An 18,518-nucleotide genomic window follows, 5' to 3' on the forward strand; every position below is an offset into this window, starting at 1 on the left:
CCTCCCTGTCCTCCTGGCCATCGCTGCTGAGCTCGATATGGGGGGATCCGCTGGACATGAGGCAGAGGGGCTTCCGTTACACTCAATCATGGTGTGGTAGGGGACTTGAGAGAGCCGGCCAACTGTTTCCGGGAGATCACTTTATTGATTACGAAGCCTTGACCGAGATCCCAGGAGCGAACTCCTTAAGTATTTTTTAGTACCTCTGCCTGAAAGACATTATGTCTGACCCAAGATGGGGCTCTAAGACCTTGCAACCCCTTATACCCTTTGAGAAGACCCTTGGCAAGGCCACCACAAGGAAGGGAATCCTTTCTACACTTTACAAGGTACTGGTCACGGCATAGCTAGGGTGAATGCTGAAGTTCAAGAAATGGCGGATCAATCGGGTTGGAAATCCCAGACACCACTTGGAGCTATATATATAAATTGATGTTCTCTGGCAATCTTTATACCTCAGCAATGGAGCACAACTTCAAAGTACTACACTGTTAGCACTTGCCTCCCTTGAGACTCTCAAAGATGTTTGAGGAATTCCTCCCTCTCTGCCGCAGGCAATGTGGTCATACAGGGTCGTGGTACCACATGTGGTGGGAACGCCCACAGGTGAAAATATACTGGTCCGAAGTCCTTAGTTGGATGAAAGTCCCGGTTGGAATATCCTGGTGCCTAGATCCTCTCCAGATGCTGTTGGGCATGTCGGGCGTCGACTGAGATGAATCCAGATTCCCAAAATGTATTGGGTCTATGCTGACAGCAGGGAGGGTGGCCTTGTCCCAGAAATGGAAAGATAAGGCCTCTCCATCGAGGAATGAATTCATGATCAAACTGTGAGATACATTCATGTACAAGAAACTGGCAGCGGTGGTTAATGACCGTATGGAAACATTTTCTGTTGAGTGGGGAGCTTTTATGTTGCAATTGGAGGATGGAAACTTGAAACCTTGATTTATGACCTAACTGCTGTGTTCATGTGCGTTCTTAGTACCAATGCTGAACATGAGCTGAAGTGGACCTGGCGGGCTACGCATGAAACCCTTGCCGCCAATGTTTGTACTTCAGCCTTAAGTAGCCGATCCAATGTCCTGTCACGCGGAATGGCCATGGTGATGCATACCGAGGGGGGCGGGTCTAGGGAAGGGAGGGTGTAACGAGGGTTGGTGATTCTTTTTGTTAAATTTGTGTGTTTGTATTTCCTTACGAAAATGCCAACGAACATCAAAGTTTTAAAAAAGAAATGGTCCAAAGGGAATATTCAACTTAGTATGTCTTGGGTGATGGCTTTGAAAATGTAGAAGGACATTTTTATCTGTTTTGTGAAATGATTTCAATTTCAGAGTTTCATCTTCTACATATATTTTTAGATCTAGAAAATGAAACCCTACTTTACTGATGTTCTATGTACATTTAAGAAAGGGATTTCTCTGGTTAGGCCACCTGAACTCTTCCATGGCTTCTTCCTGACTACCTAACTATACGGCAAGGATGTTTTCAATGTAACAAACCCACATCTTAATATTTGACAAAAAGGGGTTGGATGGTCCTTATATTTCTTGTTTTTCAAATGATTCATCATAGAGATTTGCTAGACTGGGGGCCAATGCTGAGCCCATGGCTGTACCCTCTGTCTGTGGAAAAAATATGTTGTTAAATTGAAAATAATTTTTTGTGAGTGCTAGCTCGATGCACCACTGTAAAACGACATTGTGTACTGGTAAATCATCAATGCATTCCCTTAGTCTATCCTAATGGACTGATAGAGGCATGTATTTGGAACACATGTGCAAGATCGTTGTTTTAAACTATCTTGCTTTTTTATAAAAAGAAATTGTGCTTGTAATTTGAATCACCGTAGTTCAGAGTTTTTTATATATATTTTCTTTATATATTGTAACTCAAGGTGAAGGCATTTTTCTCACTATCTTTTCTAGTACAGCATCTGTTGAGATTCTAAAAATCCAATCTCGACCGGAAGGAACCATGTCAGCACTCCATTCCTTTGATGCAGTGGGGACTCCTCATCCATTCTTCATGAGGCATTTATGCGGTTCTTCATCTCTCCATACTCGCCCAAGCATGCATCATCCTGGCATAGCTGTCTCCTCTGTTGGACCCTTTGATAGGTGATTGATTTATGTAGTGTGAACCCGGTACCATCCTCCTGGCATGGATACCTCCAGCGACATGTCCTGCTGAAGTTTATTTGAACCACTACCAGTGACCAATGACTAGTGTCACCATTGCTAGACGTCTGAACTGCAGTCAGTGTTCAATTGCCTGCATTTCTTCAGTCGGTCCCTCTGACCTCAGCAGGGTATCATGGGCATCATGTCCTCTCCTCTGCAGTCGGGACCTTCTGCTGCAGACCTTGCCTCTGCTGCATCAAACCACAGCCGTCCATGCTCCTGCTCCAAGCACATCACTCTGCAGGCTCTTCACTGGAACATCTCCCTTTCTTTTTTTTTTTTTTTTCTTATTTGGTTTTATTGATTTTTTAAACAGAAAAACAAAAAATGTAAGCATTTCACTTGCTACAACTCTATTAGCATATGGTTGCATCAAAAGAACAAAATTAAAGACTCATTATACCGTAGACCATCATTGTATTCATTTCCGTTCTCTAGTTGTAACAGTCAATATAACATAACCCACACCCACCCACTCCCCCCCCCCCCCCTTTGGTTGAGCAGACATCATTGCGGCATCTTTCTCTGTCGACTTGTTCATAGTGGGTAATGCTCAGCTCACTATTGTGAAATTTCCTTGATTCTTGGGTCATAACTGTCTCTTATTGAGTGTTTTGAGATTCCTGGCTTTAATTAGGACCATGTAGTGTCCTCGGGTTGAGAGTCCGTCGTCTCCGAAAGGTGTTTGCTTCGAAATTCTGACCACAAGTTCTCACATTGCGACGCTTTGTTGTGTAGGGAAGCTGTGATCATTTCCATTGTGTAGATGTTGGTTGACAAATTGATCCATTCCTTCTTACTCGGGACCGTTTTGGATTTCCATTTTGTTAATAGCAGTGCACGGGCTGCGAGTAGTAGCTGTGGAGCGAGACCCCTTAGTCTAGTCCATTTATCCTCGTCTTTTTCCAATCCGAACAGAATCAAACGTTGATCAGCGTCTCTTTGTATGCCGTCTATGTCCTTGATCCATGCCATGACTTCCTCCCAGAATACCTTTGTGTGGACAGCTCCTCCACATGTGCCAATAGTCGGCTGTCTCTCCACATTCTCGCCAACATCTCAGGCTCAGTGTCTGAAACATCGTAGACAATTTGAGCGGGTCGTATTGCCATCTGTGTAGGCGTTTAATGGCATGTGATTTATATTGCCTGGATAAGGATGTTTTGGATGCCGTTTTGCAGATGATTTCCCATTGGTCGGGATCTATCTCCTCTCCTAAGTCTCTTCCCCATCTGCTTCTGAGATGTTCTGTGGACCCACTCCCTGCTTCGATAAGTTCTTTGTACATTACAGATATCAAACCCTTCAGTTCAGACTTAGAATCCAAGAGTTGTTCGAATGGGGTGAGTTCTCTCTGGAGCTTTTCCTTCCATGCAGGTTTTGTGAGGACTCCTTTTATCTGAATGTATTGGAAGGTGGATAATGGGCCTATCCCTTGGGCTTCAGTTAGGTCTGGAAGAGAGATGAAGTTGTCTTTTTTTCTGGAGTTGCCCAACCCTTTCGAGGCCCGCCTTGTACCAGGATTGGAATCTTCCTACTCCGGGTATTTGGTTGTTTATGCCAGGGGACCTTAAGTGGCTAAGTGGGGATGGCCAAGTGGTGATCTTACTCATTGCTTTGCGTGGTTGCCAGATGTTCCAAATGGTACTCAGTATCGGGTGGCCCTTAATTTTCCGTTGTATTCTTTTTTGAGGGGTCCATAGCCATTCTGATACTGTGGCCGGCGAGAAGTAATGATTGTCCATATGGATCCATTGGAGGTGGTTGTGGTCGCGTAAGTGTGGGATAAGGATACGTAGTTGTGAGGCTTTGTAGTATGCTCGCAGGACGGGGAGACCTACTCCTCCTTTGTCTTTGGAAAGTGTCAGAGTGACGTATGCAATCCTCGCCTTCTTCCCCTGCCAGAGGAACCTAAGCATACGTTTTTTGGCCTCTTCAAAAAACGCATTTGGTATCTCGATGGGTAACATCTGAAAAGGGTACAGGAATCGGGTGGGGGCATACCATTTTAATGGCGTTAATCCGGCCTAACCACAAGATTGTGAGCTTGTTCCACCTTTTCAGATCGGCCGAGAAACTGTGGAGGAGTGGAGGGAAGTTAGCTTTGTATAGTTCCGTTAGGTTTCTAGTGATTTGGATGCCTAAGTATTTGAGCGCAGAGTGTTCGAGTCTGAGGCCTAGGGGCAAAAACTTGGTTTCATTTTCCTCTTTCGTTCCTTGCAAAGGAAACAGTATTGATTTAGTCTTGCTCACTTTAAACCCAGAGAGTTTGCCGTATTCTTCTAATAGTTGGAGAGCGTGAGGGACAGATACAGAGGGGTTGGTTATGTGTAAAAGTATGTCATCAGCATAGAGTGCTATCTTGTGTTCTCTCGTTCGCAATTGCATGCCTTCTATTCTGGAGTCGGATCGTATATTTTGGGCCAGGGGCTGTAGGGAGAGCGCAAAAAGAATTGCAGAGAGGGGGCATCCCTGTCTAGTTCCACGTCCCATTTTGAACCATCTGGAATATTCCCCATTAACAGAAATAGACGGCTTAGGGGATGTGTATACTGCTCATATTCCTTTCCTAAATCTCGGCCCTATCCCCACCTTGCGAAGTACTAACCTCAGGTATTCCCACTCCACTCTATCAAAGGCTTTTTCTGCGTCTATTGACAATAGGGCAGGGTCACCTGGTAGTTCTGGTGATGAGTGGACGAGGTGGAGAGTTTTGCGCATGGTGTCGGCCCCTTGCCTACCCAATATAAATCCGACCTGGTCATTATGTATGAGGTGAGGGATCAGTACTTTCAGTCGGGCGGCTGGTACCCTGGTATACATTTTGGCATCTAAATTGAGTAGGGAAATTGGGCAGTATCAACCACAATGTTTGGGATTCCTTCCCTCATTTGGTATCACTGTTATGAGCTCCTTCGTAAAGGAGTCGGGGGCTGTCCCTGTTTCTAGTATCTCGTTAAAGAGCTCAGTCAAGAATGGGGTTAGCTGGGCGCTGAAGGTTTTATAAAACCCAGCGGTATAACCGTCCTCTCCGGGGGATTTGCCTACGGTTAGTCTTTTAATTGCCTCTTGGACCTCAGGTTCGGATATCGGGGATTCTAAAAACTCAGTTTCAGAGCACGAGATTTTGAGCATATCTATCAGGGAGAGATAGTGATCTGTATCTGATTGTCCGGGGGGTCACTTCCGAGGTGTCTAACGCCTCGTAGAACTCTGGTATGGTGTGGGGGACGGGGGGGGGGGTCATAGGGTTTTCTTCAGTTATCAGTTTCACTTTCCGCTCTGCCCTTTGCTCTGAGTCTGGCTGCCAATAGTGCGTCGGCCTTGTCCCCCTTCTCATAGAATTTCCGTTTGAGGAATCAAAGTTTGCGCATGATTTGTTTGTGCTCCAATAGTCTTAGTTCTTCCCTTTTACGTTGCGCTATGTTGATGTTGTCGCGGTCCATGCCCGGATGTCCCCTGTTCTCGCTTTCCAGTTGGCATATTTCAGACCTAAGTCTGTGCTCAATGATCTTTCTCTCTCTCTTCTTGGTAGATCCTTCACGTATCAGGATGCCTCTCCGGTTGACCTTACCCGCCTCCCATATTGTTTGCTTGGAGACTTCACCATTGTTGTTTAGTTTAAAATATTCCTCAATTTCAGTTGCCATTTCAATTTTAAATACTGCATCTTTCCATAGGCTTTCGTTACAGCACCACTTCCCACCTGAAACAGGTAAGTCTGCCCATCGTATATCTGACTGGACCATATCATGGTCTGACCATGTTATCGGAATTATTTCCAAGGAGGTCCTTGGTGAGGTACAGGTAATCGATCCGGGTGAATGTTTTGTGCGGATTGGAGTAGAATGTATAGTCTCTTTCCTTAGGATGTTTGATTCTCCACACATCTTGCAGGTCATAAATCTCCATTATGTCGGAAAGCTCAGTGCGCACACTTCTCGTTTGGTTTCTTATCTCGGGGTTGCCTGGTTCCCAGTCTTTGGTCGTGTTTGGCCATTGATTAAAGTCTCCTCCGAGAATAACTTGGCCAGATGCTTCTAACATTATTTTGGATATTGTCTTCTCTAGGAACTTGGCTTGTCCTGCGTTCGGAGAGTATATTACTGCAACTGTTACATTTACCTTTGCAATTGTCCCAGATATCAGGAGGGCACGCCCGCTTACATCAGACCAGGTCTTATCTACTTCTAAGTTGATTCCTTTCTTGATCAGGATTCCAGCCCCTCCCTTCCTGAGTGGGCTGGAGCCCCAGAATTCCTTTCCCCCTCTTTTCCCTAGTATACCTCTCTCTTCCCCCTTGGCAAATTTTGTCTCTTGTAGAAGGAGAATGTCAATTTGAGATCTACGCAATTCCCTTGCCACTAGTGATCTCTTGGTCGGCGAGTTGAGTCCTTTCACCTTAAGTGTTCCTATCCTAAGGGACTCCCTACCCTTCTGCTCTTCAATTGGTGCCATTATCAGAGTATTTCGGTTGTGGATTTGTGACCCATGTCAAGTAGATATAGTATACATAAGGACTCACGTCTTCTTGGGTGATCTTTTGTGTTGCCAATAATGCTTCACCTCTGCCCATTTCTTGTCTGATCAGCCCCCCCACCCTCCACCCTTCCCACATTGACGGCGTCCGTGCGAACCCAGGTGAAGACACAAGTCCTGCATCGAACCACCTTTGGGGACCATTACTTCACGTCCCCAAGATTATTATAACATCATAGTCTTGATTGAGCCCCCTTTTGCCTCCCCCTCCGTTTACATGGCCTGAATCTCTTTTGAGCCTGTACATCCTTTCACAGTTCGGGTCATGGACATATGTAATAGTATGTATGTCATTTTACCAGTGTTGCAGTTCATCAGTTCTCTCCCCCTGGAGGGGTATTACCTCTCCGAAATTTCCTCGATCCCTTGACTCGTTAACTTCTGGGGCCCTATATACGCCATCCTCTCTTCTCGGCGTGGGTCTCCCCGATCATGTTCCTCTGTGCTGGTCCAAGGAGGTCAGAGATACACGCCTTGATCTCCCCTTCTGAGCTTAGCTTGATTTTATTTCTATTGTATTCGAAGGAGAGGGAGAAGGGGTATCCCCACCTATATCTTATGCTCTTTCCTTCAGATGTTTGGTGAGGGGCCTGCACATGCGCCGGAGTGCCAATGTCATGGAGGATAGATCCTGATATATCAAGATTTGGGATCCTTGGAGGGTAATTGAATCGCTGCTTGTTGCTTTCTTGAGGATCCTTGTTTTGTCCTGAAAGCGGTGAAATCAAGCAAGGACAGATCTTGGTCCACCTGGAGGCCCTCCGGCTCTGTGTATCCTCTCTGTCTTGGGTTCATCAACCGTGTCGTCAGCGACTAGGAGTTTAATGATGTCATGCAGAGTGTTTTTCAGATCGTTCTACGTCTCCCCTTCTCTTTCCGGGATTCTGAAAATCCTCAGGTTGTTCCGTCTCTCCAGGTTTTCCAAGTCATCAAGCTTGAGTTTGAAGCTCTCTTCACGTTGCTCCAGTTCGGTCATCCGTTGGTCGAGTTGTGCTTCTAGGGTGTCTATGGACGCTTGATTGTTCTCGACCCCTTCCAGTCTCTCCTCCATGGTGTCTAGGCGTTCGGTGATCTTGTCAATTTTGGAGCCAATGCTGGAACCCATATTTTTTATTTCGCCCAGCAAAGTGGCAATGTCCCCTTTAGTAGCTGCTGATTCATTCACCGAAGTATTTTGGTTCGCCATGTTAGGGTCACAATTTTCGGCAGGAGTCGAGACGTAGGAGAACGAAGCTAGTTTCTCCCTTATGTCCATTGGTTCTCCCGAAATTCTGTGGTGTCACCAATGCTGTTCGTCAGGGAAATGGGGTCGGGGGCAGAGGAGGCACATGCCCCTGAATCTGGGGCCCAACCCTCTGCACTCCGATGGCGGTGGTCTCGGCTAGTTCGTTAGGGGTTGGGAGGGATGTCCTTGATGCGTCTGTTGATATGGCCAGAGTATGGGTGGCACAGTAACTTGTATGGGTCACCCAGGGTACTCTTTAAGTAGAGTCCGGTCAGCCAACGCTTTGGGGATGTTTTCCTCTTGTGCGAGGTGCGGAGGTAAATGTCCGTACCTTCCCGAGTTCTTGTTCCGGACTGGGTATGCCCGTATGTAGGGGCCGTGGCGCTTGCCATTTGCAGATGGTGTTGTTGTGGTGGCACAAGGCGCTCTCCCCTGCGATATTGTGTGTCCTTTAATTTGTTCTGCTGACCATACTGGTAGGCTGTATAGGTGGGCAGCTGTATACGCTTCTGGAAAGCGTGTCTCAGTTAGCCGCGTGGTCCTCTGGGGGATCCAGCCCACGTACTTCTTCTTGGGCTGGGGTCCTGGGCCCCCGTGACTCTATGCTCCTTAAGGAGTCAGATCGCTACTCATACAGAGGGGTAGGGGGAGAGGGAAACCCCCGCCCGGGTCCACGCTAATTGTCCTGTGTCATCCAAAGCGGGGTTCTGTGCATTCGCTGAATGTAGGGAGTCCGCAAGAGCCTATGTAGGCACTCCAGTCCAAGTTTATAATCCTCTCATATGTCTGAGGGGTAATTATATGCAGGCGCTTAATTCTTCCACCTCACTGCCTCTTTGGTTGTTGCTTCTCAAATTGTTACTATCAGTTCTTCTCCCCTCCCTCATTCAAGTTCCACCTTGGGTTTCACAAGGGGCATGGACTCTACATTGTGATGGTGGAAACAGGGTCCTCGGGGTAGTCCGTATGGGGCTGTGCTTGCGTTCCTTTTTTTTGTTTATTTTTTTATTATGGGTTGCACACATATTCTTCCTCCTATCCTGTCAGCCCACCTTCATTAACAGTCTGTTCTGTTTTTATGGAGCGGGGGGTCTGTATTTAGGCGATCTCCCTTACTCCTCAATTGGGCATTCCACCCGACGTGGTTAAGAGGTCCTTTCTGATAAGCAGGGGCAGTCCGTGGTGCAGGGAAAGTCTCGGGAACGTTCCCGAGGTCAGGTCTCCACGTGTGCCAGGCTTTGTGCGTCCCAGATGGGTTCGGGAGGGGGCACCAGTGGCAGCTTCACTCTCCACCCTCACTGTGGAACGCCTGTCTCAGCGAGGCTCACTTCAGGCAGTGCGTCAGCAAGGCAGGCCACGATGTGTTAGGACCGGATCTGGGGGCAAAGCCTGCTCTGCGGGCCGGCGCTCTGGTTCCTGAAGGTGCCCAGTGCAGCATCAGCCAGTGGCCCTCAGCGGGACCGGGATCGCACCAGCACCTGGGGCGGTGATGGGATGGTTGACGGGTCGATGCGGGGGAAAGTGTAATTCTGGGGAAGACAAACGGCTCACCTGCGGTGCTGTGTTAAAGTTTCATAGCGGAGATAGGACCACCCGCAGAACGTCCTCACCCGCAGAGCCTCTCTGACGTAGAGAGTTCCGATTGAGCTCAGACACCAAGAGCTTGCGGTCTCAGATGCTGCGCCTGGGTGATTCCACAGCGATTCGTTCCATATTGTGGATGAAGACAGCTTGAGTACCATGGGCTGTCGGCGTGCACCTCAGATCCTGGCCGCGGGCAGGGGGGACCAACTTTCACGTGGTGTATCTCAGCTCGTTCAGCACCAATTCACTTCAAATTTCGATCTTTAGTTGTGGAATCGGTTCCCACATCACCGGCATCAAGTTTCCCTTGGGTGGAGGGTCAGCAAGTGGGGGCTCAAGCCACTTGTGGGACCTCAAGATGCGGAGCTCACGCAGAAGCTGGAAACACCTGCGCACCCCGTAGTGGCCACCCTCACTTTCTTTTTTCATCAGGAATTTGGGGGTGGAGGGTGGTCCTCCGACTCACCTGTCAATGTTTTTTTCTTTTTGTCCATGGCTATAGGGTCACTGTGTGGAGCTTGCCCATTCAAACACTGGTCCAAACTATTACCTTCCCTGCTAATGACGTACTCGCTCACCTCTACATAATCCCATCCTGGGGTTTGGTGAGAGCAACTCTTGAGCTGGACGGCCTCTGCTCAGTCCTCTGATCCCTCTATGCAACTTATTTGGTTCCAAAACTAGCTTGAGGGTGCCATATTAAGACCTTTTACTTGCCTCCATAAATAATATTGCTCCAATTCCTGTGGGCCCATACATGAATGTAACATTGGAATTGGGAGGTGTGTAAATGTGTTTCTAAGGCGTGTCACTCCGAAAAGGTTCCGTTGGACTTCTGAGATCTGTGTGAACATTCTATGGTCTGTGTTTTTATCCATATTACGCAAAGTTATTGTTTGTGTTTTGTAATTCATTTGTATGCACAACTTTATAATAAAGAATATATTTTTATAAATCTGTATTGTGGACCTTCCCTTATTATGTGACAATCGCAAATATTTACTGTACCTTTGAACTAATTCACTACTTCTGGTGGGATTCCTTAAATTCCCATGTCATTCTACCAATTAGAAGGTCACGAACACATCAAGTAAACACCCTGCAAGCCTGATATACTGATATGTCTGGGCCCTAGACATGTAGCCTTCGCAATGTCTCACTAGCACCGATCCTGTCACCTTTTGCTTAGATCATTCCAGGTTAGTTGTAAGTGAACTCCTTGTCCCTACAGGGGTTTTATCCCAGCATCCTCTTGAGCTTTTAAATAAATCTTTGTTGAAGCCTTAAGTCCTGTGTTTGTAGGTCAACCAAAGTAAGCACTATGATAAACTGTGGACCAGATTACGAATGTGGCAGTAATCGTAAGCCATCCAGTAATTATCGCTACTGGACGTTTTACTGCACTGCCAATCTACAAATCTTTTAAATGAAACTCTTGTTTAATGCCTGCTTTTGTGTGGAGGTGATGTCCTCCACATAAAAGCATTACTAGATGCAATAAAGACCAGACGCCATGGATTCCTGTGGAACTCTGCAACGTGGAATAACATGAAGGTCTGTGTAACTTGGAATCCTTCAGAACTTTCCGAGTACCCGCTATTTACTGCATACAGTAACCATAACTGAGTTTGGCGGTGCTACTAGAGGCAATAACGCCAAACTCATAACCAGCACCAATGTGATTTAAACATGCCATGCCTTAAATGTTTAATTTTCTTCATTTTTTGTGTTGATATTGTCACCCTGTGTGCATAGGCCAAACAAAACATTTAAAAAATGAATCTGTGTTACTTGGTTAGATTACTTTGTACATACTTTTTATTTTGTTCCTTGTAGATGAAGGTAGACCTACATCCACTCTGGAGAGAACAGAGTCTGGTCAGGGTGATCAGTCGGCACTAAGGGAGAAGTGGGCCAGTCCTTTACACTCCCCTAGGGCACAGTCAGTGAGGTTTCCGGTGCTATATAGAAAGCAACTTGATGGCGATCTGATGCGAAGATCTTCCACCAGCTCCGGTAAGAAATTGGATAATTGTGTAAATGATCATTGTAAGAACTCCAGGGTATTCATTCAAGAATTGCTTTAATGCATCTTCAGTAAAGTGCACATGAATTTACTAATGGAAAATCAACCAAGTGAATAGTATAGGAGTAGATGCTGTTTCTGTTAGTGTCTGTTGCCACTGTGGCCTGAATGAATGAACAAGGGTACTTAAGTGTGCTATTGCATAACACATATCAGACTTAGAATCCACTGTGTTTAGGAAAGGTAAAATAACCCTTCCTTTCAATGAAAAGATGGAGCCAGGATAAATACTAGCAAGAACTTTCTCTAGTGTATGTCCATTACTCAGCAGACCTGGCCAGGTTGCCTCCCCAATGTGAATATAGGGGTGGTCCATGGCTGTGGATCATGAGACTAAGAGTTGGAAGTCCTGCTTTCTCATCTAAATACATATAGTCTTTTGATGGGGCTGTGTCACCTAGATAGACCTCTAACTCAAAGTGACACTAGCTTGCTATTCAGGGATTTGTTAAAGTTGTGGTTTGGCATCCTTCAAAATTAAACGTGAATGTACTTTCACTTGAAGTTGGTGAATTGCTGTTACAAATGTATCATTTCTTTTGCACTTTAGTATATGTCCATTTGTATTACTGCCCATATGATTAAGAGTGGGTGGTAATACCACTGTTAATTAATTGAATCAACTTTTGTTAGTGACCTTATGTATAAAGGGAGTTGGGTAACCTTAAACACCTTTGTGTTCCTAATGGCATCAATATGACATTAAGTGTAGTAATATAATACCAATGACATAATTGATGGCATTCCTGGTGATATGAGGTATCATCAAATTGCACATTTCTTATTTCTGTGTTCAAGAAGTGGTACGTGAGCATCTCTTGCTGCAAAAGTGTACATATTTGATAAATATCTGGAGTCGTTCTGCAAACCTTGAGGAAAAAGTTGAAGAGGACTACAATGGTATAAAAGAGAATATGCAGGAGGGATAGAAACATGTAGTTAATTAGGGAAAGGAAAAGATGGCAAACTGAGCTATTTAGAGTTATTTTAACTTTTTTTTTATGTGGCCCAAGAAACGGACACTAATGTGTCTCATTACATGGTTGGCAGTGCGGGAAAAAAGGGGCGGTTATTCAGTTTCTCCACTGTTATTCCCACCACTTGTAATCTACCAGCAGTTTCCTGCAGGTCAAGTGACGGGAACAGTATTACCGTTTTGGTGGTATCCCGCCTGAATGAGGCCCTATGTCAGCAAAACGTCAATTTATGCCAGATACGTGCTCCACGTAGACAAAAGGCTGTCCCAAGTTCTCGAAGCAGCGCTTAAAACATGCATTTGTACCCCAGTGGCTACCGTTGTAGGTGCTTTGTGCTACTAATGCAATGTTGGGGACTTCACCCCTGGTGCACTCGAAAATAAATCAGCCTGCTCCGCAACATACTTTCACGGTGATGGAATCACCCTGGGATCAAAAGGTTTTGCTTAAAAAGCACCATTGCCCTAGTAGCAATATGGTCTACAAGGGCAGCACACTAGAAACATGGTTGATTGCAGTGGCAGAGAGATTTCAGTGGAAGGTCCTTTTGCCACAAGAGATGAGTGAAAATAAAAAAAAAACAAGAAAGCCAGCAAAATATTTAGGGGACCTAGAAAGTCAGGGAGCCAGAACTCCAAAAATGCATATGCTGTGTTTTTAAGGAGGTCACTCACCTCGTTTGCACATTACTCATACAAGAAACTCCATGATATGCGACCGTCTATGATGGCAGAAAAAACAATCTGAAGGACCTCGATGTGTGAAGCACCATGGGTACAGTAGATGTCACACTAGGGATAGTATTACTGGCACGCACTGTCGACGTCCCTTTTCGGGATTCGAAAACAACTGTAACACTCTGCAGCTTCCACTAGATGTGCATAGCTTATGATCTAAGCAGATACAAGAATCAGAAATACGATTACGGTGAGTAATGTATCCCATATGTTGTGTGTTTCGGGGGGTGGGTAAGTTGGGTGGCCCCCGCCATTAAACTTTTTATTTATTTATTTATTTAAATCGAACAAAATGACCATGGGTATCAATGCACGAGTAATGTGCAAACGAGGAAAGTGACCTTGTTAAAAAACATACACAGCCCCAAATGGAATCCTGCCCTTAACAATGGGAACAGTCAGTCCACATCAATATATTTGAACTCCAGGCACTGTTTCTATCACTGAACGATTTCTTCTCATTGCTCAGTGACAAGAGAGTCCTCATACAGTGCAACAGTATTTTCTTTATAAAGATACAGGGAGGAAATTGTACGTGCATGTGCAGTGGGAGCAGTGGAATTAGGCAGCGGACGAAGTACAGATCTCCCAGGTGGATAGTTTTTCCATGATGTCCAAACCCCATCATTAGTGGAACTCAACAGAGATGAAGTAGAAAACATTCTCTAACTGTTCCGTCAGCCTTGAGTGAACTTGTTTGCTGCCTACTATAATCAGAAATGCAGTCATCATGCCAGACGGCTATGTAAAAGTTGTGACTAATCCTTGGATGTCGTCCCTTCTTCCCGAGGCGGAGTGCCTTCCCATGAGGCCAGGGAGTAGAGGCTGCTGCCTTATATTCCCCCTGGGGGCGGTACTCAGTGGGTGGATCTCACGGGGAGGGATCCCCCTTTGGGACTAGGGACGACTATCCATAGAGAGCATGGTATGTCCACACTGCACCAAAACCTCTCTCAATCTCATACCCTATACAGGGCACAATGGTTCCCCACACTTTCTTGCATTTTTGTAGAGTAGATAACACAACCCTCATGAGAAATACTGAGACGAGGGAGTAGAGACTACCCACCGGAAGTACATTGGAAGACTGGGACAGGGAAGAATCCAACTAACCGAGAAGAGATTGACCATGTCGATGCTGGGATGAAGAAGTGCGGAGCAATAAGGAATGCCCCACGTAATCAAAGTAAGCATTCCAGTCAATGTGGACACTGTAGGAGCATAAAGTGAGTAGAGACTTGAGAGCGTTCAACCCTCCCTGGAGGAACCCAGATAGAAGACTGGATTGTGAGCGCCGGAAAGCAAAGGGACTCGAAGACGGCATCTGGAATGCTTACCAATCAGCTGGGAAGCTCACTTACCGTTTATTGTCGTCAGACAGATGGAAGGCTACAGGAGCCAACCTCCAGACGACTAAGACCGCAGAACATCCCGGTCAGAGGTAGATATGCTGCCGGAGAGGAGTGGAGTGCTGCAGAGCCACTGGAACCCGACCAGAGACGCGACAAAGCTGCAGACCACTCAGAGAGCATAGTGTGTTGAATTTGATGATGTCATCACTTCTTTCCCTGGGATAGCCTGTTCCCATGTGGCCTGGGGACAGCAGACACTTCCTGATCCTGACCCTGGGCATGGCTATATGAAGGAGGACCACATAGGAGGCAGCGACCGTCGGGGGTGGGGGGGAGGTTGTGTCAGCATTGAAGGAAATCGCATACCTCCATTCTCTTCTATTCCCCATGCCCGAACATCATATCGTGACCCTCCCCCTCACCCACTTATTAGATCCACTGTAGTATCATACTAGGAATGACAAATCCTTTATTGAAACTAGGAAGAGGCAGGGAGAAACAATTCACAGGGAGTCCCAACAGCAGCCTCCTCCTAGATGGCATGAAATAATAATGACTGACATGAGGGCGAGGAATAGAGAAATGCAGATGACTAAGACCGGTAAGCCAACTCTGTGATCTAGTCTATGGAAGCTTTTCTATCATTGTCACGACCGCTGGACGTTGGCGGCTGTGGAAGAGGTGGAAGCTGGGCCGCCATTAGATTGTGCCGTCACGCCTTTTCCATGACAGCACCAACGTTCAAGTCTTTTTCAACATGGCCGCCGCCTACGCGTATTTACTTCCACGCGCTAGGTGGTTCTGCGCGTTGCAACTTCGGATTTCCCTCTGTTGCTCTCGCTCCTCTATAGTTTTCTCCTTGGCACGGCTCCGCCCGCTCTGTTCTTTTTCTTCCCTGCCCTTGCTCTCTCTTTTTCCCTTGCTCGCCTCTACCTCCCTGCCTTACCAGATTTCTTTCCCCGGTTGGGTACCGGACGGTTCCTTATCGTTGCTGTTATCGCCCTGCTCCATCTCTTCCTACGGAGCTTCCCCTCCTTTTACTCTCTCATACTCTCCTCTCTTTGGATCGCCTGGTTGTTCTTCACGGAGTTGTTCCTGTTTCCGGTTTTCTGCTTGCTCCAGTACTCCGGAGGGTTTTTTATGCCGTTTGGCTTTTCCTCTCACTCCGTTGTTAGTCCGTCGCAGAGGGGGGTCACCGTGCCTCCTGTGTGGAGCCGCGGTGGCTTCCTTTCGAGGCCGACCTTACCTTCTAAAGAAGAAAAGGCTTCCCGCTGTGCACGTCAGAAGAAAGAAGTTAAATTACTCTTCGAGTTCAGGTGAGGAGGAAAGGGAACAGGGGAACGAGTTAAGTTCTACTGATGAGGAAGACATTACTGATCTACCTGATAAAGGGGTGAGTCCGCCAGCCCGGTGTGATAGCTTGCAACGCCAAAGTGTTGAGATGGCAACCCCACAACAACTCCAGGAACTCGTCGCAGCGATACAGAGTTTGAGTCAGGGGGTACAGACTTTGAAGACAGACAATGCCGCCCTTCAACAAAGGGTTGCTGCTCGAGAACAGCTCACAGCTGATCTCCCCCCCCCCAACCTTTGGTATCAGGCAAATTTGATGGCACCGAAAGGAAAGTAAAGGAATTCCTAGATGCCTGTAATATTCACTTTGCTTTCCGAAGAGGCACCTTTTCCACAGACCATACCAAGGTACATTTCATGATTACCCATATGACGGGTAATGCCTTAGCATGGGCCACTCCTTTGGTATCTCGATCTGACCCGGTGTTACAGGATTATACAGCCTTCAAGGACCTTCTCAAACAGACTTTCCTCCATACGGAAACAGCCTTTGTAGCCAGCGAAGACCTCCTTGACGTGCGTCAAGGTAATTCAGACCTGCTTTCCTATCTGTCCTCTTTCAAAAGAATAGCAGCTGAGGCTGGTTGGCAGGAAGAAGTGCAGTATACAATATTCCGGAGAGGTTTGCAGGAGGACTTAAAGGACGAACTAGCCAGAATTCCCCATCCAGACTCTTTCTCCGATCTCATCAAGGCGGTAATCAGGATCGATTATCGCATGACCGAAAGAAAGAACGAGAAGAAGAAAGCTCGTCCTCCCGGATCTTTTCTTGAAACCCACCCTTCGACCTCCTCACCTGTTACTTGCCCGCCTTCCAGAGACGAACCGATGCAGATGGATACCACCCCAGATCTATTATTCCCACTTTCTGGAAAGATACCTCTATCCCATCGATTGAATCCGGTTTGGCGCAGCTGAGAGAAGCTCACAAATCCGCCAAACAGAGTCTTCAAAAGGCAAGCATTCAATACAAAGACCAAGCAGATTGTTATCGGAGACAGGTGCCAACTTGGGTGAAAGGTTCAAAGATTATGCTGTCTACCAAGTTTCTACCCCGTTGGGTCAGACCTTCCAAGTTGTCCCCCCGGTATATTGGACCTTTCGACATCCTGTCCAAAATCAACCCAGTGGCTTACCGCCTCAAGTTACCTAAGTCGCTCAGTCGTGTTCACCTGACTTTTCACTCCTCACAACTCTGCTCCTATGTGGCTGATGAGAGAAGGCAGAGAGCACCCAGGCTTCACATTCCACCCGACCCTAACTCTGAAGAATACAAAGTCTCCCACATCAGGGATTCCCGTTACCATAGGGGTCGCCTGGAATATCTTATTCATTGGAAAGGCTTCCCTTCGTCCGAGGATTCCTGGGAACCCCGATCTTATGTTAACGCACCCCGTTTGTTACGCCGGTTCCACAACCTGCTTCCCGGCAAGCCCGGGGGGTGTCGCCCTAGAGGGGGGCATACTGTCACGACCGCTGGACGTTGTCGGCTGTGGAAGAGGTGGAAGCTGGGCCGCCATTAGATTGTGCCGTCACGTCTTTTCCCTGACGGCACCAACGTTCTAGTCTTTTTCAACATGGCTGCCGCCTACGCGTATTTACTTTCACACGCTAGGCGGTTCGGCACGTTGCAACTTCGGATTTCCCTCTGTTGCTCTCGCTCCTCTATAGTTTTCTCCTTGGCGGTGCTCCGCCTGCTTTGTTCTTTTTCTTCCCTGCCCTTGCTCTCTCTTTTTCCCTTGCTCGCCTCTACCTCCCTGCCTTAACAGATGTCTTTCCCCGGTTGGGTACCGGACGGTTCCTTATTGTTGCTGTTATCGCCCTGCTTCATCTCTTCCTACGGAGCTTTCCCCTCCTTTTACTCTCTCATATTCTCCTCGCTTTGGATCGCCTGGTTGTTCTTCACCGAGTTGTTTCTGGTTTTCTGCTTGCTCCAGTACTCCGGAGGGGTTTTTATGCCGTTTGGCTTTTCCCCTCACTCCGTTGTTAGTCCGTCGCAGAGGGGGGTCACCGTGCCTCCTGTGTGGAGCCGCGGTGGCTTCCTTTCGAGGCCGACCTTACCTTCTAAAGAAGACAAGGCTTCCCGCTCTGCACGTCAGAAGAAAGAAGTTAAATTACTCTTCGAGTTCAGGTGAGGAGGAAAGGGAACAGGGGAACGAGTTAAGTTCTACTGATGAGGAAGACATTACCGATCTACCTGATAAAGGGGTGAGTCCGCCAGCCCAGTGTGATAATCATGCCGGGAGATTTAAACCTGCTGCAGCTGATGTACAGAGAGGAGAGCTGAAGAGGCTGAAGTGTGCCGCGGTTGAGGCAGATGCTGGTCAGCCTGCTGAAGGTAGAAACAACGTAGGACATGGTCTGGAGAAGAAACTTGCCGGTGGAACAAGAAACCAAAGAGTTGGAAGCCCGCCACCAGGCGACGGATCAGGAACTGTACCTGATAGGGAAAAGTATGGTGGAAAAACAATGCCTTGCT

At 47.0% G+C, this 18,518-nt stretch overlaps 1 protein-coding gene across 7 annotated transcripts in view; it reads left to right on the forward strand.

Annotated features, from left to right (window-relative positions):
• Window positions 1–18,518, forward strand: part of PIKFYVE (phosphoinositide kinase, FYVE-type zinc finger containing) — a 1,728,392-nt gene that overhangs the window by 207,528 nt on the left and 1,502,346 nt on the right. For all 7 annotated transcript variants that reach the window (XM_069615611.1, XM_069615606.1, XM_069615608.1 and 4 more), the window contains one exon: window positions 11,371–11,550. In XM_069615611.1, coding sequence (XP_069471712.1) covers window positions 11,371–11,550 — 180 coding nt within the window. The remainder of the gene's footprint in view (window positions 1–11,370; window positions 11,551–18,518) is intronic.

The sequence above is a fragment of the Ambystoma mexicanum genome, chromosome 9 (assembly GCF_040938575.1).
Source record: "Ambystoma mexicanum isolate Mex_15411 chromosome 9, UKY_AmexF1_1, whole genome shotgun sequence".
NCBI lineage: Eukaryota > Metazoa > Chordata > Amphibia > Caudata > Ambystomatidae > Ambystoma > Ambystoma mexicanum.